Source organism: Lepisma saccharinum, chromosome 9 (assembly GCF_977018435.1).
Source record: "Lepisma saccharinum chromosome 9, izLepSacc3.1, whole genome shotgun sequence".
NCBI classification, from domain to species: Eukaryota; Metazoa; Arthropoda; class Insecta; order Zygentoma; family Lepismatidae; genus Lepisma; species Lepisma saccharinum.
Genome location: NC_139237.1, coordinates 76,420,687 through 76,445,340, shown reverse-complemented (window position 1 = coordinate 76,445,340; position 24,654 = coordinate 76,420,687). Strand labels below are relative to the sequence as shown.

The 24,654-nt window shown below is 36.1% G+C and overlaps 1 protein-coding gene across 7 annotated transcripts in view; it reads left to right on the top strand.

The window, feature by feature from the left end:
- LOC145992157 (uncharacterized) overlaps positions 1-24,654 on the top strand; it is a 51,704-nt gene that overhangs the window by 16,022 nt on the left and 11,028 nt on the right. For 2 of the 7 annotated variants that reach the window (XM_083128429.1, XM_083128433.1), the window contains exons 3-8: positions 930-1,353; positions 2,986-3,211; positions 6,767-6,932; positions 20,251-20,343; positions 21,471-21,593; positions 22,441-22,539. In XM_083128429.1, coding sequence (XP_082984555.1) covers positions 1,087-1,353; positions 2,986-3,211; positions 6,767-6,932; positions 20,251-20,343; positions 21,471-21,593; positions 22,441-22,539 — 974 coding nt within the window. In that variant the 5' untranslated portion in view covers positions 930-1,086. The remainder of the gene's footprint in view (positions 1-929; positions 1,354-2,985; positions 3,212-6,766; positions 6,933-20,250; positions 20,344-21,470; positions 21,594-22,440; positions 22,540-24,654) is intronic. The other 5 variants (XM_083128432.1, XM_083128431.1, XM_083128430.1 and 2 more) reach the window with 5 other exon arrangements.

Below are 24,654 nucleotides of genomic sequence, written 5' to 3'. Positions count from 1 at the left end.
GTGAATACTATATATGTTAATATGATACAAGCAGTCTGGTTATATATTTCTCAGAATTAGTTTCAAACAACAGATATTAGTTGGGACATGCAAAGACTCAAGATTTTTAGTGTAAGTATTAAACTAAAGTATTGGAAGCTGAAAAATTAAAGAGGACTCTTCATAAACCTGGCCTCAAAATCATTCCTGTGTAGAATTGTTGAAGATGAGAGAAGAGGTGCTCTCAAAATGTAGGTAAAATGTTTAATTAACATTACATTCTAATCAAGAACTATTGACACACATTCGGAGACGTTTCCAAGCCCTTTCCCTTCAAGGGGCCCTGGGTTTGACTCCTGGTGAAGGCACTTTGCAGAGCAGTTTGAATTTTACTTTAAACTATAGATTCATTCCCAATTAACCTACCTGAGCGTAAACTTTTTGTCAACCTCTACCAGGAATGGTATATCCATATATGGTTATGAGTAGAATTGGTATTAGAGAATTGCTGTTCAAATCTCATCAACAATATTTTATGGGTTTCCTTATGAGGCATGTAGAAATATCAGAGGTTTGATTAATTCTGTGGCAGAAACAAACTTTTTTTTTTATTTATACACTACTAATTCCTTTGTTTATCGTGAAACCATTACATATTTTTTAACAATAGCGTGGTGAGTTGCAATGTATTATTGATGTTTTAACTTATGACAATTGACAGTAGTTTTAAATTGTTGAAATGTCCAAGTATTTGGTGAAAATGGCAGAAGTCTGTAAATGTATTGACATAATTTTTTTGATTGATTGTACCTGAAAATTTCAATATGGGCTACAATGGAAAATACCCTCTGATAACAAATATTTCCAAGTGTCAGGTGTCACTAGTAACATTGATGATGCTAAATATTTGTGTTAAGATATTACTGTGGATTTTTAAAATATTCTTGTAGATTTTTTTTAAAGGATATCATACGGAGAAGTGTGATGAATCTAACAGTACTGTTCAACATGCTACCACTGTTAAAAGAAACAATTTTGTAAACCAGTTTCAAAGAGTTTGAATGTATCATTGATGACCAAATGTTATTTGTGCAGCAGTTTTGAACTATGGGATGTGAAGAGTTTTTGCCCTGCAGCTTTCAGTATGCAATAGTTAAAAGTGTGGTCACATCAGCCGAGAACTTTCAGTGTGAGTTGAGGGTGAACATAAGCTCCGGCAGTGAGTTTTTCAAGTGGTTGGCCGAGTTTGAGGGCCTAACTAACACAGGATGGATTGTGAGGACTGCTAGGAAGTGTGACAAACGTTCCAAGTTCATTTTTTCGAGGAATTATGTGTGCCACTTTTCATCATATGGGAAAACAAAGAAGATTAAGGTTTGTACTATTTTTTTTATATAATTGTACAGATTTTGTTGCGATGATATAAAATTAATTGATTCATTTTGCTGCTGCATATTAATTAGTCTGGTTGTTAGCATAAGTAACATGCCATTTATGTGTTCATAATAATGATACCGTGTATACTTCAGTTGGGAATATATACTATTTGAAATCATTAACGTATTCTCCATGTACCAGCAGATAAACCAACTTTCTCAATATGTTTTATACCTTTAGCTTTCATACATGGGAAATTTCTCATTATACAGGGTAGAGTATTTTTGATTACCCAGTTTGAAAATAATATACTCAACCCTAGACACAATGAAACTCCAAAAATGTGATATCATCCTTTTCACTACACTTGTTCATTTACATACATCCCACGTAGACTTTACTACTGTGCTTTGCGTGCATTTGCTACAGTTATTTGTGTAAAACTATGTCTGCCAAATGACCACCTTGTTTAGCAATGCACTGCACAAGACGATTACAGACACTTTGCATGACAGGGTCAAGGACATCGGGTTATGTGCTCAATTTCCTCCCTGATGTATTCCTTCAGCTTTTCCACACACGTCGTCATCAGTCCGTGCAGTGTAGCCAACTCTCCATTTTCAAAAATGTCCGAAAACTTTTCATTTGGCAGACATAGTGTTTCACAAATAACTGTAGCAAATGCACATAAGGTGCAGTAGTAAAGTCTACGTGGTAAATGGACAAGTGTAGTGAAAAGGATGATATCACATTTTTGGAGTTTCATTGTGTCTAGGGCTGAGTATATTATTTTCAAACTGGGTAATCGATAATGCTTCACCCTGTATGTAATCCAAACTATTAGTAGATTTTAAACCAGAATTTAATTAAATCATGTAAAGAATTTAGAAAGACTGGTTTATGTATGCTACTGATCATTTCCCAATGCAAGCATCTAGTAATCAGGTTTCCTCCTCGGTTGTCCATGGGAAGGGCAAGGGAGCTGAAGGGAAAGTGGGGAAGTAGCTATTCAAAAACATGCTCAGTTCCAACTCCGCAAACAATGTTGGTTGCAAAAAATACTGCTTGTTGCTTCCTGTTTGGCAGAGCCAAATGCTACATGACGGGAAATTTCCCTTGCTGCAGGAAAATCCAGGCCCAATTGTATGAAAAATATCATAAATCCTGGAAAATTTGAAGTTGTAGAACTCCTGTTTTTGTTTTACTTGCATATCGGCATTGGTATTTTACTTATATTATATCTAATTAATCTATATGAAGGTGTATAAGAAATATGTACAATTAATAGAAATTGTTGCGGTAATCCTGGTCAAATTTTCAGGATATGCCACTGAAATATTGAAATGCCAGAGTAAATAGAATTTGTACTGTAAGCAGATCAGTAAAATTTCGCTAATTGTTATGGTGTGGTTTACCACTTCTGGAGACTAGAAGGGAAGGTTTAATGCAGCAGGTTTTGGAAGATTATGTTTCCAGTACTAATTGTTTTTTTGTTTTTTTTTGCTGACCGTAAACTCTACTCTATAAACTTCTAGATCTTTATATTAAATAAATTTTATTTATTTAAATTTATGCTTTTGCAGAGTTAAAGTTATTGTTAATTAATTATATTTTCCATTTATTATGAAGGACGAGGACACCGGTAAAAACAAGCGCTGTGGAGCCTCCTTGCTAGTCCGCATAAAGAAAAACAGCAAGTATTGTCGACGCAGGGATATGTTTGTCAAATGGGGCCTCAGGACTAGAATCAAGATAGATTTTGCTCACAGCCACTCCCTCAGCGAGGCAGAAAATGGAAACTGGTTAAGAAAATCTGAAGAAACGAAAAGCAGATTCATGCAGTACTTTACAGATGGTAAGCTACTCTCAGTATTTGGCATTTACTCAGTGTGATGTAATAGTGGTGTGCTTTTCAAATTTTGGATCCCCTAGAATATATCTGCTGGGGAAATTATATTTGGAAAATAAACATGACGATCTGCATGCAGACCTAACTAGAGATAGTGAGTGGTATTTAAATAGCAGAAACAGTCAAGCAATAAACCCTCTTGAATTTTTGTAAGGGCATTTTGTTTTATCAAGACCTGAGATGGTTTAATGAAACCCATTGGAACCCTTTGGGTCTCTCCAATGACGTAGTGGTAAGGTCATCACCTTGTAATCAAGGGGCCGTGGGTTTGATACTTGATGGAGGGACTTGGCACAGTGGTTCAGATCCCACTTTAAACTGTACGTCCAGTCTTGGTTATCCTTTCTTTTTCTATAAAGTGGACTCAAAATAACAATTCAATTTTTTTGGAACCCTTCAAGCCACCATAGGAGGAGCTGGGTTTGTGCTGGCAAATGTGAAAATTTTAAAGAGACTGCTATTTGTAATGTTATGTGTAAATTGAGAAATATTTACTCTTTAAATGTCTGCATGGAGCAATATGTTCCCCATGGATTATTGAACCAAACCCAACCCAGTCAATATCATAATTTAGCATGTAGATATTTTTGAAAATTAGCCATGTTTTAGAAAGCTGTTGTGTAAAAATGTATGAGTCACTTTATCACATATTTTACTTCGTTGTTATTTTCCATTGTTAGTACAAGGTAACCAAAAAAGTTCTTGCTGTTTTTGACGTCCCATTAATCATGCGCTCACAGAGAGGAAACGAAATGATGAACGTGCTGCCAAGCGATCAGGAGTTAGTCTGACCATCGACAGGCACGTTACGCACACACAGCAGTCAGCTCGTCCAGTGTCGAAGAGAAATGAAGGTATCGAAGCAGCTTGTTCGCGTGTGTTTGTTGTATGACTTGAAAGTGGGCCTGTCAGCTGCCGCATCAAGTTGCCGCATTTGCCAGGCAGTTGGGGAGAATGCCGTGAACGAATGCACTTCCAGGCATTGGTTCCAGAAATTCCGTTCAGGAGATGTGAGCCTTTCGGATGAACCTCGCATTGGACGACCACATGTGTTGGATGACGAGGCCCTGAAAGCAGCCATCGAGGAGGATAGTGGTCTAACGTGTGATGAACTTGCAGAAAGGTTCCATGTTTCTGCTGAAACAGTCAGACTGCACCTGCATGGGATAGGGAAGTCATACAAGTTAAGCAAGTGGGTACCCCACACATTGTCGCAGCCAACAAGGAACAACGAGTAACAGCCTGTTTGTCCTTGCTCACTCGGCACCTGGACACACCCATATTTGATCGCTTGCTCACTGGTGACGAAAAGTGGGTTGACACTCCCAAGCGTACCAGACATTGGTTGTCGCCACGTGATCCTGTTCCTCACACCTCAAGACCACCTCTGCACCCGCGAAAGGTTATGCTCTCTGTATGGTGGAATTGTCGGCAAGTGGAACATTACGAGTTCCTTCCACCTGGTCAGACCATCACTGCTGACCTCTACTCTCAGCAGTTGCAAAGGGTGTGCTGTTCCTGCACGTAAATGCTAAGCCACATGTGGCAAAGAGGACCCGGGAGACCCTTCAGCAACTTGGCCGGGAGAAACTGTGCCATCCACCATATTCACCGGACCTCACACCAACAGATTACCACCTGTTTCATTCCCTCGACACCCACCTCCATGGGAGATCCTTCGCAAATGAGGGAGACCTGCGGAACGCACTCACGGGCTTCTTTGCATCCAAGTCCGCAGAGTTTTATCACCAGGGTATTGTGCAGCTGCAGGAACGTTGGAAAAAGGTGTTGGATGCTGATGAAGATTACTTCAAAACCTAAAGGTATCCACTGTATTGCTCTTTGTTTGTCACTGCTCTAGAACGGCAATTTTTTTGGTTACCTTGTACATTCCAATGTAAAATGCCTAATGCTGTATTTGGAATCTTCTGTTAATTAAATAAACAGATATTCCGTGAGGTATTTTAATGTGACTTTGGTAACACCCTGCAGTTTATTTAATGTTCTGGAGCAACGAAGAAACATTAGTAAATATCTTGTTGAACTTGGCAAGAATGGAAACTATATCAAGGAGACGTTACTGTGCAAGTTTTCATGGATAATGATAGAGAGAAAACGACATTTCAAATGTGAATGAATTCCTTTTTCTGAGGGAAGAGAAAGCATGTCACAGTGGCCAACAAACAAGCAGAACTGTAGAAAACATTACAAATGTTCATCAATTGGTGCATAAAAATTGTCAGATGACTATCAGGATCACAATAGAGCATGTGAACATTGACTGCATTGACAGAGAAATGGAAAGTCTTAATGAAGATCTTTTTGGTGACAAAGGTCCATGCAAGAATTATCCGCAAAGAGCTTGCATGACTGAGTTTTAATCTAGTTAACAATAAATATGATCAAACACTCTTTCTAGCTCTGAATGGCTTTTATTCCTAAAAGGAAATATTGAAAGAAAAGCTTCCTGACAATCCAAAGGCCATTCCTTAAAACTAATAGACTAGGCTCTGGCCACTGACGTACGCAGATTTTTTTTCAGATGGGGCTATGTTGTGGGGTAAGCAGGGATACACACAATAAAATATATCATAATTATAATTTTTAACCTTCGATGACGTAAATGGTAATTGGGTGTCATTTTATGAAGTGCTTGCATTTCTACATTGGTTTTTCCTGAGTTTTATACCACGTTTGTTACAACCTGTCCCGGTTCCCGTGCTAGCTGATCGCTGGCTTTTCTCGGTGCTGGAGAAAGTCAAAGCCAGGCAGCCAATTAAAATGCGCAACGTGGCAACAGCATCTACGTAAGCGCCTCTCTTCCGGCTTCCATTCGCTCCTCACTGTCCAGCAGACGATTTTTTCCTCGTTTCTCATTGGCACCGAAACTGTCGAGCGATCCCTAGCGCGGGAAACGGGACAGGTTCTAACAAACGCGGTATAACTGCTTCATTTGAAAATTTTGATTTCTCCAAATTTCGAAGGGGCCATAGGTCTATAACTTCCTAAAAGGGTACTTTGTATGCAAACCCAGTAATTTTCAACAATGAGGTAAGAAAAAAAAAGGTAAAGTGCTCCCCTGTGCATAGCACCACGCCATGAAGGCGTATAGGGGGTGTGGGGGTAACGCCCCACACTTTCTTGATCCGGTCATGAGTGGGGGTGATGTGATCAGCATCATGCCCCTGACCGCCTTTACCCCCCAGGGTTTCCTCCAGGTACCCATGTTATTTGACGCTGGGTTTTTTACTATAGCGAGTTTGTGAACTTTGTCAGACCTCGTAATAATAGTGATGACACACAAGCTATTGAGAAACTTGTCATAACTGAACAAGAGTGTTTTGTTTGTTATTGTCTCTCCTAGGTACGTTTCCTCAATTGGTATTTTGTAGTAAGCAACAATTTATGAGATAAGAAGGCATATCTGTTGGAAGACAATGCTTCTTATCAGCACTATGAATAAGGCATTGCTTTAATCATTTCTGTTTTGTTACATTGAAGGAATGACACCGGCTGTTGCCATATTGTACCACAAGACTCTTTATGCAAGCACAGGAAGACAAGAACTAGTACATGACAGCAGAGTAAGCCCGGCTCAGAGTTGGGTGTACAGGTTGCACAAGAAGTGGATGCATGAGAAATTACACAGGGAGATGGAGATAGAGGAGTAAGTTGTTCCTTAGAATTTAAGCAGAATTGGTTATATTATTATTGTCGTACTTAGTAGAACAGGGTTTCACTTTGCACCAACATTTTACCTATACCTGCCAATTTTATTGATGATACTTGGACTTTTCAACAATTGTGAATGAAATGGGTGTGTAAAGTATGAAGACTTTGTATTTCGGACATGTGCTGCTGTATATGAGCCGAATTTTATCAGTGCTTCCGCAAAAAAACATTAATTAGCTCATTCCCACCCATTTATGCATTTGACTGTACCTGGATATGCTGATCACATTAGAAATTGTAAAAACTTCCTTTATTTGAATTATTCCTGTTGTAGTTTACAGTTGTTACAAGCATTTAAAACCACAAACTGCAACGGAAATAGTTCTACAGTGTAAGCAATACATACATACATTAAAAATTCCTACAATTTTTCTTGTATATACGCATTGCTTGCATTGTAGAATTAATTCTCCTGTAGTCTACAGCTGTTACAAGCATAAAAACAGAGGTTTTTATTGCGATGTTTCAGAACATTCGCCCCCTTCATCAGGCATTGATTTGATCAAACTAAAAATAAATCTCTGGTGAAGGGAGCGTGTGTTTTCCTGAAACATCACAACAAAAACTCTGTTTTTATGCTTGTAACAACCATAGACTACAAGAGGAATAAAATTCCTATAGTTGAAGAATATGAAACATGTAAATTAGGGGTGTCATGAATTCAGTTTTTGATATGTGAACATCGACTGTAAATGGTATTTTGGAACCAGTAAAATTCTTATATTTAAACCAATTTTGATTCAGTATTTTAACTTCAAAAATTTTGATCTTAGAAGACATATTGATGTAGTGTTCCCCTGTTTTCTTGAAAGAAAATAATGGTTTTGAAGCTCTTGTTTTCTTGTAATGGTTTTAAATTTCATAACTTCGGTCCTTCTCAAAACATATAAGAACTGTTTCTGGACTAGTGTAAAATATCTAAGGATATTAATAATATAGAAAATGTATTTTTACATAATGTTTTCTTTGATGTGTAATTACACTTCTAAACTGTATGTAAAAGTTAACTTGGGTCTATTCGAATCAACTCTCTATTCATTTTTACATATACTTTTTGGAGCACAGTTGATTTCACCACCTTTCTGTCAAACTCTTGACACATACTGGTTTGTTGCAGGTGTTAATTTTCTTCTTTTTTTTTGCCCACTCGTGTGTTTGGTGGCACTAGCTGACGAGAGTCTTTTTTCCTCTTGTCCTTTTGATGCTGGCGTGGTACGTCCCTGGTGAAGCTGTCAGAAAGGTGGCGAAATTGGTTGTGTTCCAAAAGCTAGGTTGAAATGAGTAAGGAGTTGATTTGAATTGGGTATATTTAGAGAGAGAAACCTCAATTTTGTGTTCCCTGAGTTTACATTTTCCCGCATTATACAGTGAATCATGATGGTTCCAACATAGCAAAATATAAAATTCTCGTTGATTTTACATTTTCCTGCATTTTAAGATTTTTGAGCTTGGTCTCCTGAAAAACATAAAATTGAGGTTCCACTGTAATGTAAAAGTGAATGTGTTTCTGATTGTGTTATGTCACAATATTAAAATGGCCAATCATCACACCATTAACATCCTTATACAACAGAAGAGGTTTAAGGCAAATTGACCTTAAAGGTGCAGTTTCAAACAGTGTGGTTTTCCCCCCTCTACTTGGCCATAGTAAGTGGTGAAACTAATTACTTGAACTTGGTATGAAACAGCCGTTCAAGACATTCAATCTCATCACAACAAGTTCAAATCCTGGCCTGGGCATGGATGTTTTTGTTTCATTAACTTCATCTAATCGCCATTCCTCCTCGTTGAGATTAGCCCAAAGGTGGCAGAAAAACTATGCAAAATAAACATTCTGAATCTACATTCTGTGATTTTATTTGATGAAAGGGTATATTTGTGTTTAAAGATTCTCATTAAGCTACAGCCACTCAAGTCACTTTTTTAAGTACAGATCACAGTTATGTAAAATTGAAAAATGCAGTGTAACACACACATAATTCCAGGCTGAGTAACATGTTTCTATCTGCAGTTTAGAAGACGGAATATGTTCCTTTGTAGTTACATTTGCGGGCCTCCCCGATGGTGTAGTGCTACTGCTGTTGCCCTGTGATCAAGGGGCCTTGGCTCGATACCTGGTGGAGTCGCATATTAGTTTGCATCCCACTTTAAACCGCAATTCCAGTCCTGATTAGCCTATCTGTGCATAAAGTGGACTTGAAAATATAAAGTTACATTTGCAAGCATATAAATGGCCACCAATTAGAAGTTTGAAAATGGCACACATGCTTACACACACAGGCTATCATTTTATTGTCAGTACTTTTCCAGCAACACTTTAGTGCAAAAGCATTCTACAATTGCAAGAAGCTAGAATTAGTGATTTTCTTTTCACGCTACCAAAAATTGATCCGTTGTCTTTCTTATTCCCTTTTGTCTGAGATGTTATTATATTTTGGCAGCCTAAAAGAAGGGATGGGGCTGAATAACAATGTTAAGTGCAAAGAGCGCAATATACTTTGTTGCTTCTTGCTCACAGTGTAATATTTTGAAAATAATAATTTAAAAATAGAAATCTGTTCTTGCACTCCTAAAACTGCTTCCTGGTTATTACCCGTTAATAATTCTTGCCTTAACTGTATATAGTAAACTGAATTGAGAATAGGCTAGTGTACAATAAAGTGTACACTAGAAGTGTTTTTCACAATTTGAAACACTTCTGATTGTTTTAAGTTATAAATACTATATTTATTATGAAGATGAAAAGTTTATGAAGAATTGTATAAAAATGATTCATTTCATATTAATGTGTATGTGAAAATGTAGATACACTTTAGTGAACCTTAGTAATTTCTGATTGAGTATGTTTAAGACCCAGTCTTTTAATTAGGGTTTTGGATTGAGCTCTAGCCTGAACATATGTGTTTATTTATTTTGTCTATTAATTTCACCTAATCATCATTCACTTGCATTATCACAATTAATCTCGAAAATGTAGAAAAGTGACGTAAAAGTAAACAAATTATGAAAACAGATTTTGTTGAATAATAAAGCATGATGCATTTATTAAGTGGCATGTAAAAGGTTAAAGGTTTCTTGCAGAAAAGATTACTTGAATATACTTTTCAGTCACATATGGCAGTGAGATAGGATGACAATTAGTATTTTATGGCATTAAACTGAAAAAGAAAATGCTAAGGAAGTATACATTTGTTGCAGTATTTTACTAAATGTCTGTTATTTGTAATGTTGAAATATTATTGTATTAATCAAATATGTATTCTGTATGCTTACATTTGATATTCTGCTCAATAATGCAGTTATGTCTATGTGATTACGTATCCAGTCTGTTCATCGCAAAGGAACTGTTGCAAAATGTTTGATCTCTTTTTAAAGGTGCTTCAGAAGATAATTCAGTGGAGAATGTAAGAAGCTGGTTGTGCTTTGGAAATAACTACTCAGCTTGCTCTGTAGGAGTGTGACTTCCATGTGAACCATTGTGGACAAGATGTTAAGTGTATTGTATAACACCTTTTGCAAGTCAAGTGAAGAATACATGTTGCTCGTTGAGATAAATGTGCAACTAGCTTGTGATACAGTAAAAGAATGATGGTGATATTGTGATTCTGTGATCAAAATTTTATTCTTTCACATTTGGAAGAACTTTGTGCACTCGGACTGTGATAAGCTGAAGAAGGAATCTCCTAGTTTAATGTTGTGTTGATAATGATGGACATTTTTTTCTTGATGGTATAAATTATTTACACATATGTTTAAAATGTGTTAAATGAAACTGAAGCATGCTGAATGGATTTAGGTAAATGGGAGACATGTGTAAGAGAACTTTCACACTATACAGCAAATGAAACATGTGTTACTTAGCTTAGCTCTTAGGTAATATTGAAATTGGGAAAGAAATCATAAAAACACCACAAAATATGAGAGTAATAGTACGTAAAAATAAATTTAAATACTAGACTTAAACCTCATATTAAAGCATAAAACATCGGGATACCATTTTCACAGTGACGTATACTGAGTCCAACATCTGGGCTATCTCACAATGTCATGTGGCCCTAGGCTATGAATAGAAATAAATTTACCAACTCCTAAGAAATCAGGTTGCCAACTCCTAAGAAATCAGGTTGCCAACTCATAGGAAATGAGGTTGCCAACTCATAGGAAATAAGGTTGCCAACTCATAAGAAATGAGGTTGCCAACTCATAAGAAATGAGGTTGCCAACTCATAAGAAATCTGGTTGCCAACTCATAAGAAATCTGGTTGCCAACTCATAAGAAATCGGGTTGCAAACTCATAAGAAATCAGGTTGCCAACTCCAGAATCAGCATCATCTCACTGATATGAATAATATTATTTACAATTTCTGATCGATTTTCCTCCTGTATTTTATTCTCTAGACTTCAGGCTTCGCAAATAGCCTAGCTAGTCTAGAATATATGCTTCTGCATTTTCAGTTTATAATATCGTTTCACACTCTAAATGTCTAAAATAAAGTTTCTCAATGGCTAATTGTATGAAAATAAACACATGCTAATAGTCCTACTTTAGAAAATTCATGAGATGATGATGCAGTGGTAGCGTTTTTGCCTTGTAATCAAGGAGTCCCAGGTTCGATACCCGGTCAAGGCACATAGTTGTTCGGATCCCACTTTAAACTGTAGGTCCAGTCCCAATTAGCCTTACTGTGCATGTGCATAAAGTGGACTTAAAACACCAATTTAGAACATGTTCCAAGGAAGATTATATAAAGACCTGAAAATCACGTGTGGCCTTGATGACAAAAGTGGAAAAATAAACCCTTCTTTTCTAGAAATTGGCAATTTGTAAATGATGGTCTTGCCACTCAATTGTTCACAAGAATTTGATTTGGTGTTTACATGACCAGGGCCAATGTCTAACATGCTTCAGTGTCCTTTTTATAAAAAACTTTGTTTAAATGTGGCATCCTTTCATTGTTAAAGAACCATGTTTATAAGCTTGAGGTGTCAAATTTGTTTGTGTCAAAGGTAATTGATTTTACTTTGTGATGACAAGTGTTTTAATTCTAAGTCACTTTGTAACTTTGTTGTATAATACTTCGAATTGAAGGTAATTGGTCATAGTGCAGAAAATCTGATAGTTATTGAAGGTGATTGCAAGAATAGTTTCGTTTAAACTTTGCATGCATAATTATCTATGCCAGTGCTCTGCATATACCTTTTTTCCTTATTATGAAAGAAAACTCTCAGAATGTCTCCAATTGACATGGTTATATGGTTCCTGACCTCCCCAGAAAAAATATTGAAACCCTGACAAGCATTTTCCTTAACCCTGTATATTATAATTCCCCCACTTCCACAAACTAGTTTTTTAGTAAACTAGTTACGATTTCGTGCTGAACCAAATAATCTTTTCATGAAGGCTGTAAATTTTGTTCGATGAGAATTATCTCGTATGACATTATATAATTTCTTCTTTCACATGTTGGCAACAACTTTTCAAGTGTCTCGTATCATGCTGTTTGTGTGTTTTGTGTTGTATTTAACAAACTAACAAGTGAAGAAATGCCCTTTTTATATCTGAATTTAATATGCAATGAGTCAACAATGAACAAAAATGTATGCAGTAGCAAACTTTCCAGAGAAGAAATTGCCTTTACCGTTTGCAAATGGAGTATCTTAAGAGTGATAGATCAACTGGTTTCACAATTCTTATCAGAGATTTTTATAAGAGTTTTGTGATGTGCCTAGGATTCATGTGAAGTAGCATTCTGTAATGTACATGTTCCTTGTTTTATCTACATGACAGGGTGCAAAATCACTGCAGATTGGTGAGGGGTGGGGGAGGAGCAAACACACACACACACACACACACACACACACACATATATGTATATGTATATAATGTCATTAAATATGTGTTAATTATTAAATAATCAAATTATATTAAAAATATACAATATATTACATCGACTGTCCTTCATTCAGAATTTGATCACAAATTGAAGATTTGAATATACTATTACCAATGCTATGAGTAGAGGCACGTATTTTTGGTAAATAAAAAAAGCAAAATTTTGGTACAAAAACAGAGTCGATTTCGGGTTCAAAAGTGGTAAATAAAATAAAATTTCGGTGTTATAGCGGTGAGTAATCACATCAAAAGTGCTATATAAAATGACATTTTGGTTTTAAAATTGTGAATATAATTTTAAATTTGATTTAAAAACTGCACTTATTACACAAAATAAACTTATCCCTTCTAATAGCACATTTGTGTAGTTACCAGAGTATTAAGTTTATTCCTGTCTAAAGGGGTCCATTTTTACTTCTCAAATATTTACAGCAGAATTAATCAATTTTCCGTGAATTGCATAACTCAACAGGATACTTCAGACTTCAGAAAGTGTCGCTTCGGTATATAAACGTTAAATTTCGTGCTTAAGAGTCAATTTCGCATTTTGCAGTTCATTTTGCATTATTTCCTGACAAAACAGGGTAGAAAAATGCACCTCAGACCTTTCAGAAACATGAAAAAGGAACATTACAGCATGTTATTTCATATTTCGTGTTTTCGTCAGAAACTAAATTTGCATGCCTCTAGCTATGAGCAATGATTTGCATGACTAAGAGGGGTAAAAATTAAGACATTAAGGAGATAATACACTATCTACCAAAAAGTAATTGGGCACGTGTACAAAATGGTTGTCTGGTGGTGCGAACCCTGTTAGGACCTCGTGGAGACACCTCTTGCTGCTATAACAGCAGCCACTCTGTCAGGCATGCTCTCGACTAGTTTGTGGAGGACGTCCATTGGAACGCGTCGCCATTCCTCTTGCAAGATCTCCCTCAGTTGGACAATGGAATTTGGCCGCATCTCCCGAGACCTCACCCGCCAGTCCAATGCCTCCCAAAGGTGTTCTATGAGATTGAGATGAGGACTCTGTGCAAGCCAGACCAATCGGTGAACATTGTTGTCGGCATACCACTGCATAGTAGCCTCCGAAACATGCCACCTAACATTGTTATCCTGGAAGCAACAGGGGTCCATTCCGTAAAAACGCCACAAGGTTGGGAGCATTTCATTGTCTAGTATTGTACAGTATACTGTGAGTTCATTGTGCCATGAACAACCACCAGTGGTCCCACTAAATGATACTAAATGATTCAAATTAGATACTAAATTAACCACCATCATAGGTGCCCAATTACTTTTTGGTAGATAGTGTAGTTTGCTATTGCGTGTTTCATTAATATATGTATATACTTTGCGGTAGCTGACAAAAGGCAATGATAAATGGGAAAGAAATATCACGTCGGACTAATTCCTGTATTCTGGGGATTGCTGGGTTCAGTGTCTTTAGAGATGAGGCTCCTTATTGTCTGTTCTTTGTGTATGTTTTCAATATTATTCCAGCAAAGTATAGTCGAATCCCAAACTAATTGTTTATGTTTGTTATTAGAACAAAATGCCCCCCCCCCTGGAAAAATTTTGGGGGAGGATTTCTGGACAAGATCATTGGTGGGGGGAATTCCCCCATTCCCACCGAGATTTCGCACCCTGCTACATGATAATGGCAAAACAGTGCAATTGCATTCAATTGTAATCAATACATGGAGTACCTACATCAGAATAAGTAACAATAAATATTAAGTTGAAGTTAGCAATATTGTAATATATGTATTGGTGCTGGAAAATCACATTCTTGTACATGTAGGAAGGAGGGGGGGGGAGACTCTCTTTAAGAAAAAATTAGTGACTTTTGTGCCTTCCAAAACTCATATAAATGCTTCCCCCCTTCCTTTTAATCCAAGATTCCACGTTTTACTCAAATTTTATCTTCATGTTTTTCATTTTGAGTAACCCACATGGTTATTTTGGAAATATTAACTCTGTAGAACCTACTTTTACAAAAAAAGAAAAAGGAAAAAAAGTCCCTTATTTACATCAGGATCCACTGTAGACAAAAGTCTCAGGAACCGCTACACTAAAATAATTCAGTTATTGGATAATAGCAAAATTATAAACATCATATTTTTAGTTTTTCTTGTATGTACGCATTACTTGCATTGTAAAATTATTTTCTTGTAGTTTACGGTTATCACAAAGATAAGAAAACAGTTTTTCGTTGTGATGTTTCAGGAGAACACACGCTCCCTTCATCAGACATTTATTTTCATTTTGACTAAAGATACAGTTATAACATGGTTAGCAATTTTTTAAACAAAAATAATCCGTTATATAATGGATATTGTCAATGTTACATTGTTGTAATATAGGAACCTAACTGTGAAAAGAAACAGGCTGTTTTATTTTTATTTCAAATAAAAAAAATTGATCACATTATTTTTTATTTAAAATTATGAATCCCAAATATCATCAGGTAATTCAAAGTCGTCATTGTTCTCACAAAGTCTCTTGATGTTTTCTGTTACATTAAATTTTAAAGATGGTGGCTTACTCCATTTGTGAAAAAGAGAACTCCATACTGGATCTATGTTACCATTTTCATTATTTAATTTATTCCAGTGTTCTTCTGCAATGAACGAAGCTTCCCAGACATTCAACTCTGTGTTTCCCATCAATCTTTTGAAAACCCTTCTCTTTTGTTCTCCTGAAACGTCACAACGAAAAACTGTTCTTATGCTTGTAATAACCGTAAACTACAAGAAAATAATCATATTTTTAATGTTGCTATTATCCTTTAATTGAAATTTAGGATTGCTTTAGTTCTAAAGCAGGGTGGCTACTTACCGGGAATTATGCGTGAATTCTGTTTGAATTTTTCTCCGGAGACGTGAAAAATTGCAACTTTTATAAATCCAAATCCTATCGAATTTATACATATTTATAAATGCCCTGAGGCAAGATTTTTAGTTTATTTTTTATTTTTATCCAGGACGGAAAATAAAACAGAATTCTCTCAACCTGTTTACTTTGTTAGTGTGTTTTGCAGAACAATGTCAGACAAACAGAAGATAAGATATCTTGAAGATGATTAGTAGGGGCATGCATATTTCGTTTTTAACGAAAAAACGAAATTTGAAAAACACATTGTAGTGTTAATTTTTCATGTTTTTGAAAGGTGTGAGATGCATTTTGTGACCATATTTTGTCACGAAATAATGCGAAATGAACTGCAAAAAGCGAAATGAACTCTTAAACACGAAATTCAGGGTTTATTCACTGATGCGACACCTTCCAAGGTCTGAATTATCCTGAGAGTTATGCAATTTACGGAAAATTGATTAATTCTGCTGTTAATATTGGAGAAGCAAAAATGGACCCCTTTACACAGAAATAAACTTAATACTCTGATAACTTCATAAATGTGCTATTAGAAGTGAAATATTAATTCTGTGGAATAAGTGTAGTTTTTATATCAAATTTAGGATTATATTCACAATTTTAAAACCAATATGTCTTTTTATATACCACTTTTCATCCATTTTTTCACCCGCTATAACACCGATATTTTATTTTATTTACCGCTTTTGAACCCGAAATTGACTCAGTTTTCGTACCGAAATTTTGCTTTTTTATTTACCAAAAATATGTGCCTCTAATGATTAGGTAAATTTTAGTCTGAAATTCTTATGCAATTAACAGTTTTTCGTAGATTAGAGTAGAAACTGTAACATTTGTGACTTGTGTTTGTAGATGCATTTCAAGTCTGAGTATGTGAAGTAGCAATGTAAACTCCCCACTTTAAACTAAATATTTTAAATATATATCCTGTTTAATTTAATTAGAATTGTTGGATACATTGGGATCACACGTACCCTTTATATTGCTAATATGTATGTGTGTGGGTGGTGAGAGGCGGTAATACGTAAGTTGAAATAGAGAAAACATGTGCTTGTAGCCTTGAATTTTTTGAAAATTCGTCTTGAAAACCGGGAATTATACTTGAATTTTATCATGGTCCTAGATTAGCCACACTGTAAAGTGTCTCATTAATATTTTGTGATTGCAATCTGATTTTCATGTTTTAATATTTATGCTGGTATAGAATGTTAAAGAATCAACCTTCCAAAAATTGCTTTTGGATTAGAATTAGGTAGGAGTAGTTAATTTGAAGATATCCATTGTTAGAATTTATTATTTTAGCATAATTTGGTCAGTGTAATGTTAAAATCAACAAGATAGCCCTCAATTCTCCAATATAACGTAATTTTTTTTTTTGATCTCGTTGGTAATCTTGGCAGTTTTGCATTTTTGGAAGTTTCAGGAACATTTGTTGCCCTGCATTCTTATTTTGTTACTGTGACCTTTATTCATGTCGTGTTTTGTGTTTTTTTGTTTTATGGCGATGTTCCCTTTTGCGCAACTGTCATGCAAACTGAGCATTTGACATATGGATTGGATTTACTTATATACAGGTTCTAGACCTAGTAGAGGTCATATGATGATCATAATCTATTATATTGGAAATTATACAATTATATTTTACCATATATGACATCTGTTCTGATTTGATGACCAATGTCGAAGCTGCTTCACTGTTCATACATTCTTTTGCTGTTTTTATGTTAATTAAGTCTTGGTATTTTATAAATTCTTCTTCTAGGACCTCGTTGGAAGAAGATGTGAATGTATGATTCGAATAATGTTGTTTTTTCCCTTTGTGTGAAGGCAAAATATTGTTTCATTAAAAAGCATTTCTCTAATTAATTTGAGGCACAAGTGGTTTGGATCCCACTTTAAACTGTAGGTCATGTCCCAATTAGCCTTACTGTGCATAAAGTGGACTTAAAACACCAAATCAATCTATCAATCTAATTAATTTGGATGTTTAGGCATATCTGTGCTCCATGTATTGGCATTGCTTTGTTCTGCATGCTTTGTCATGATTTCTTGTGGCACTTTGTTACCACACTGCACATGCATATGTAAGCATTGTCCTGAGCATCACAGTAAATAATGTTATCCTGTTTTTCATCGTCAGTGCAGCATGTTTAAGTAGTGGGTAAAGTTGTCCTAGATGCATATTTCCTTTGTAAGGTAGATCACATATATATCTGTTCACTAATAGTTAGACCTTCATCCAGCAATAATCCCAAGATTGAATTGTCTGGCCAGTTATATCCCAATAACAATGCTGGAAGTTATTGTGAGTTCTCTTCCTCATTTGTTATTCCCATTGCCTAGTAATCAGATACATTATGGGATATTCCTCAGCTGTAAAAAGTGCAAACTTGAAAGTATGGGATAGGTGATGTAATAGGTAATTAATCTGGAAAATCTGAAAATGTTACAATAATTTTTGTTAACCGAGCGGTGATCTTCAAAGGAGGTATTTCGCGTTGGTTACGTGAGGAAATTTGTCTTTGGAATCTTGTACCACACAGTAATATCAGAATTGGTGCTACTGGAGTAGCATGAGGTGCATTCTCTTTGTTTTTTAGAATTGTGATTTTTTCCCAACATGTTTGTTAGTGTGTGAAAAAATCTGCTACGATCCTTCCAGTCTGGGTGCTTTGGCCGTTACAAATACATACTTTTTGTAATACACTTTTTTCTGCTAGAGGCACTCGACCACGACCCATGCAATTAAGACTTTTCCTGTGCACCTGTGTACATTTATGCTGATAGTAGGTGAATCTTTAATTGTTATTATATGTATGCTTGAAGTTATGATTACTATTGTTACAAAGTGATACGTTGAACCTCTCTCAATATAAGTTGGAACTAGAACAGCTGCAAAGGTAAGCAATTTAGAAACAGTAGTTAACTTCCAAGGTAGCGGCAAAATGCTTCAAAGTAAATGGTCTTATTATTGAACGATGGGATTTGTTCCATCCAAAAGAAGCTTTCAATATTTATAATCAACTTTGACACTGGAAGTTTGCTTAGCACCAAGGCATCTCTAATAATTTAATGAAACTGCAAGCAGTAATTATGGAGAATGAAAAATTATAAAACCTGCGAAGAAACAAACACTGAAGCATCTATTGTACAAGCAGACAGGTCGGTCATCAGTGTCATTAGGTGAGTTGCAGCAGAAATTGTAAATTCTTGCAATGAAATGCAAACTGACCTAGTGCCCAGGCTGGAAGGATTGTAGTAGGCTATGATTATATAATTCATTTGCAAAATTTGAAGGTTGGGTTGATATTAGTATTCCATTGTAAAGATTTATTCTTGAGTATTCCATAGTGTTTATTTCCATCAGCATAAATGTCTCAGCCAAATTCCATGGAGGTGGTCCATGATCTGCAGATTCGAATCATGGACATTTCTTTGTTCTTAGGCCTCCCTGATTGTATAGTGGTAATGTATTCAAGCGGTCCTGGGATCTATATCCAATGGAGGCACATAGTACAGGGTGAGCATAAAGTCTTTCCCTGATTATGAATATTTATATCTCAACTTCCACGGTAGATAGGCAAATAAAACCTATGGCAATAAGTAGTGCAATACATCAAGTTTTTTTCAATTTCTTTGTTTTGTCTGATTCTTATTTTGACTCCCATATCATGGCCACCATGTTCGCCGGACATAACACCTCTTGACTTTTTTTATGGGGTTACGTCAAGGACACAGTGTTTAGTTCACCAGTTCCTGATATGCAAACTCTTCAGACACTAATACGGGATGCTATAGAGACGGTGACGGAAGAGATGTTGGCAAAAACATGGAGAGAAATTGAGTATCGCCTAGACGTTCTAAGGGCAACAAAGGGAGCACATGTCAAAGTATACTGAAGTGTACTGATAACAAAACATTATGAGTTAAGCTACCATTTCCAACAAACTGCATATATTTGTCTAGCATAGTTCTTTAGCAATAAAAGTTTGTAATCAGGGAAAGACTTTATGCTCACCCTGTAGTTCAGATTCTGCATAAAACACCTCTGCAGTTTACCCATCCTCAAATGAATGCATGCCTGGGGCAACCCTAGGAGGTAATGGCAGCCAGAGCATGGTGCTGATAACATCATCTACAAAAATGCCTGAGATCAAGAATGTGTGTGACTCTACCTTCACATCCCCTATACGTGTCTTCATGAAACAGTGGAATGTGCACAGGGAACTTTACCTTCTTTTTATTACCAGCTCCGATTAGCCTATCTGTGCATAAAGTGAATTATAAGCTCATTTGATTTTTCTTATTCCTTCATTCATTTCATGAATTCATCAGTCATCCAAATCATTGCAGTGTCCCTCTATTGCACTATAGTTTTGCATAGAGGAAGAGGCAATGCAGCCATTTAATTCATTTTGCTATTCTTCTGTCTAGAACTGTAATATTGTGTATCTTCTCTTGTAGCAAGAAGCAGCTTGAAGAGAATGAAAGTGCAAGTGAAGGAGAAGATATAGGGGAGGAAACTGCCAATGTGGAAACCTCAGAGTCCAGTGTAAGGTAGGATATTGATTGATGAATAATAATGTTTGATTAGAGCTTCATTTCAGTTCCATGATAATTAAATTGTCATTTTCATGTTTGGGATGTTAAACAGGAATTCTGAAGCCAATTTAAGTGATTTACGTAAGATACAAAGAAGCTAGGCTCATATTTGGAGATGATTGGTTCAAACCTGGGACATGTTCCTCGTTCTGGTCAATTTAGGACAAACTGAATGTTGTCATTTTTTTCACCTTGCTCTATAATATTGAAACATTTTAAAAATTTTACTAAAGCCAAACAAATGAAAGATGCGTTCGATTTATCTTGAAGCAGGTAAAATAAAATATATGGCACAAACTGGCTGCAGTGGCTCAGTCGGTAACATGTCGGACTACCATGCTAAAGGTCCCAGGTTCGATCCCCCGGCCGGTTCAAATCCGGGAACTTTTCTAACGTTGGAAGTGGCCCCGGTGCCCACCCAGCGTCGAATAACATGGGTACCTTGGGGAAACACTGGTCAGGAGCGTGATGCTGATCACATCACCCCCACTCACAACCGGATCAAGAAAGTGTGGGGCGTTACCCCCTATACGCCTTCATGGCGTGGTGCTAAGCACAGGGAAGCATTTTACTTTTTACTTTTTTTTTTCTTTTTTTTACAAACTTCTTAAAATTCAAAAATGATAAACAACATGCATATCTGCTTTTGCCACATGGTAGGCAATGGTCACATGCACCATCTTAGAATGGACAATGGTGTTACAATGCAGAAATATATCAGGTCTGATGGAGATTATTTGTTTAATATTGCATTCAAGACATATGGACATGGATTCTAGTGTATAACTAATCTCAAGTTGCGTAAATCCAACAAACATGAGTAGTTCTTAATAATCACTTGTATTGTTTGTACCAATACCCTAGGCAAAAGCATTTGCCACCTGGTTACATGCATGAATTAAAGGTTTTAATAAACCTACTGGTTATCATTATCAATAAATTTTATAATAGAATTTGATTGGTATTAAAATTTAATATTTGTCCATATCTAGTAGGTTTCAAAAGAAATCTGACATTGCAGTTGCCGAGATAAAAGAAAAAGCCCTATTGATTTGCTTGTAAGATATCATTTTGTCTTTCAGCCAATCAAATGTACAGAGTACATCAGAACCGGAGAAGGAATCTGTAAGTAATATGGCAGAGGAGCCGAAGTCTGGGGAATCACATTTGCATGTTAGGCATTTTTTGGCAGATTTAGTTGGCAGGTAATTATGCAACAAGTTTTCTGTCATTAAATGAAACAAATGGAACAGAATGATTTAACATTACACTTTTTTGACTGATCATGTATCGGTGTATCCAGATATTGGAAAATTCAGCTTATCCACCTTGGAAATTTTTTGGGGCCATCCCAATCATGTATCATGTGATTTGATATTTGCATTGTTGAGAAATTGAGAACATCAAATGGAATGCATTTAAATGCAGCAGAGCCTAGATTTTTTTTTGTTGAATGAGCAAGGATCAAAACTTAAAACATTAAACTGGAAATATGATTTTTCACAAGATGTATATATATATTTGTGCAAAATCATTGTTATTTGAATGTAAGATGATTCAAAAGAATTTTGAGTGTTTTAGGGAACTGAAGGTTGAATGTATAATGAATAACAATGTAAAGACTGTCAGATTTTAAGAGTTTCACAGTTTGAATTGTAGCATGTACAACATTTCTTCAGCCCTTGCTTAATTTTCCTAACATTGTACACAGAGTTCACATAATTTCTGATTAACTATGTTGGCAGAATATTAATTTCAAAGAAAACTGTCTGTTGATATGCTCAAGAACTTGTTTAAGTAACCTTATTTTGTTATTGAAGTTTGTATGTGACGATTTAGGTTAAAAGTTATTGAAGTGTGTTTCTTTCAATATCTCTCTCTCTGTCTCTCTCTCTCTTTTGTAAGTGTGTGTCACGTTTTTGGTTGTTTCAATGCATAGCACATTGTCATTAAATCGTGGGTTTGGATTTTGATTACAATTCCTTTGTTTTTAGCTTCCATTACTGTGTTTTTGCCCAACATCTGTACTAGGCTTTTAATTTTGTGTTGCAGTGGTGAAAATTCAACAAAGAGTGATACAGCCAAAGTAAATGTAAATGAGGATGAAAGTAACAAGCTGCAAAATGGCTCAAGTGTACCTGTCAAAGTAAGGTAAGTTCACCTTGCATTTGCATTCTGATTTCATAAAGGGTAATTCCATGAAAGCAGTAAGAAAACATCATATTTTAGAAAAAAAAATAGCTTTCAAGGTTGATAACAGTACATGGTGGTTACCTATAGATTTCTACGTTATAGTGGTCTGAACCACTTTGAATTGTTACAGTTTTCAAGTGTCAGTAAGGGTATGGTCACACTGGATCCAGTTTCAACTAAACTGGCATACATAGAAAACCATAGAACAAACAACAAGATGTAAACAAGGGTGGGCGGTCACTCTGGAGCCTGCGTGTACAGTTATGTTTCACTGACCACAGATCCAAACCAAGTCATTTCCTTTTTCAGTCAAATTCACCAGAAGTATAGTGCTGTGTGCTCTTTATACTTGAGCTCCCGCATTATTTGGGTGGCGGTGGACAATAAACATTTATTAACTTGGTTTACGAATGTAAACATCTATCAAGAATTATCACCATGGGGAGCTGGGAAACTATTGCTTAAAACTACAGAGAAATTGCATACAACTTTTGTTAATAAAAATATGCACAAATGCAATTTTTTGGTTGGGATGAGAAAGTTTTAAAATTCCGATGTTTTGAATGAGAATTATTCTTGTTCTAGATTCAAGTCGGGACATTTTCAAAATTTACAGGCACTGGAAATCTCAAATTCTATACACTACTTGCCCCACAAGTGGGACATTCAGAATGCAGAAAATATTGAGAATTAACCACGTTTTAAACATGATGCTTTGGAATTTCTACACTGTTTGGTATCCCAAAGAGTGGATGAATCATTTTAGCAAGTAAGGACCATGATGTGAATTTTCTTCTGCAACCCTGACACCCCTGTAAAATCTTGGTATTCCACATTCAATAAAATTTTCAGTAAAAAGTTTTCCAGTGTCACATTTCAATGGCCATTTATTGACGATTTTCCTCACGCAATGTGATGCGACCATGAAGGTGGTCACCACATCGCCAGAATGTCCCCCAGAGAAACTGGATCCAATATGAGCTGCAAGAGTATCTGCATTAGCATCAGCTCCATTTTTTCCATTACCATTAAGGTTGACACTTAGGATGATGTGAAATTTAGACCTAGCATAAATGTCTCATTCAGCGCAACGTTTGCCTGGTCCACAATTCCCAAAATGTGAGAATTTAGCAACTTGCCCCCCATTTGTGTGCCAGTGGACCTAAAGACGTCCCACAGGAAATTTGGGATCCGAACGACATTTTCTGGCCATGCCCCATTCACTTTTATTTCTCCCATAAGGATAACATGCCTACAATGTAGGCATCACTTGAATGTTTATTTAAAACTATAGCTCAAAGGTATGAAGGTCATGGAAGACTCAAGAAATTAACAGAATACATATTTGCAGCAACGTGATATTGAAAATGTATATATTATACTGGGTGATTCCCTCGCTAGAGGCCCCAAACTTTTGTCCATAAAACTGCCATTTACTTAAAGTTTGTCTTGAAATTTTGTATGTACATACCTTGAACAATGTAAAACAGGATCTAATCTCTTCCAATAGGTTTGAACTCTTCCAGTGACCTTCATTTGTTTTTTTCCACAACAATGCATCTCGGTAGTGTTGGCTCGAATGTATAGGGATTACAATGTACACAAGCGTGTGTTCCTCGTTCATAAAGACTGGCAAACTGTATAATATTATAACAAGATTCTGTTAAAAAAAGAGTAGAAATCGCGACTTCATACTTGCTTAATATTAAAAAAAAGAGTACAAGTCGCAACTTCAGTACTTTCCTAACAGTTGTTAGGTAAGTACTTAACATCATACTCATAAAGGTAGTATTTACGTACAGGGTGAGTAAAAAGTCCCACAACACCCCCTATAAAATGTAAAGTAGTTATGCTGGATGCAATTGGTCATGATAAAACAAGTTAGGGCCAGGGGGAACCATAGTTCCATGTACAGTAAAAACTGCATATCCCGGAACCTCTATAAGAAGGAAACCTGTAAATACGGAAAAAAGTCCCCAGAACGGACCGATTTTATACCTGAAAATGACCTGCTTAAGGCGGAAACCTCCTTAACGTGGAAACGGAACACCATTTAAAGACCAACAAGATGTT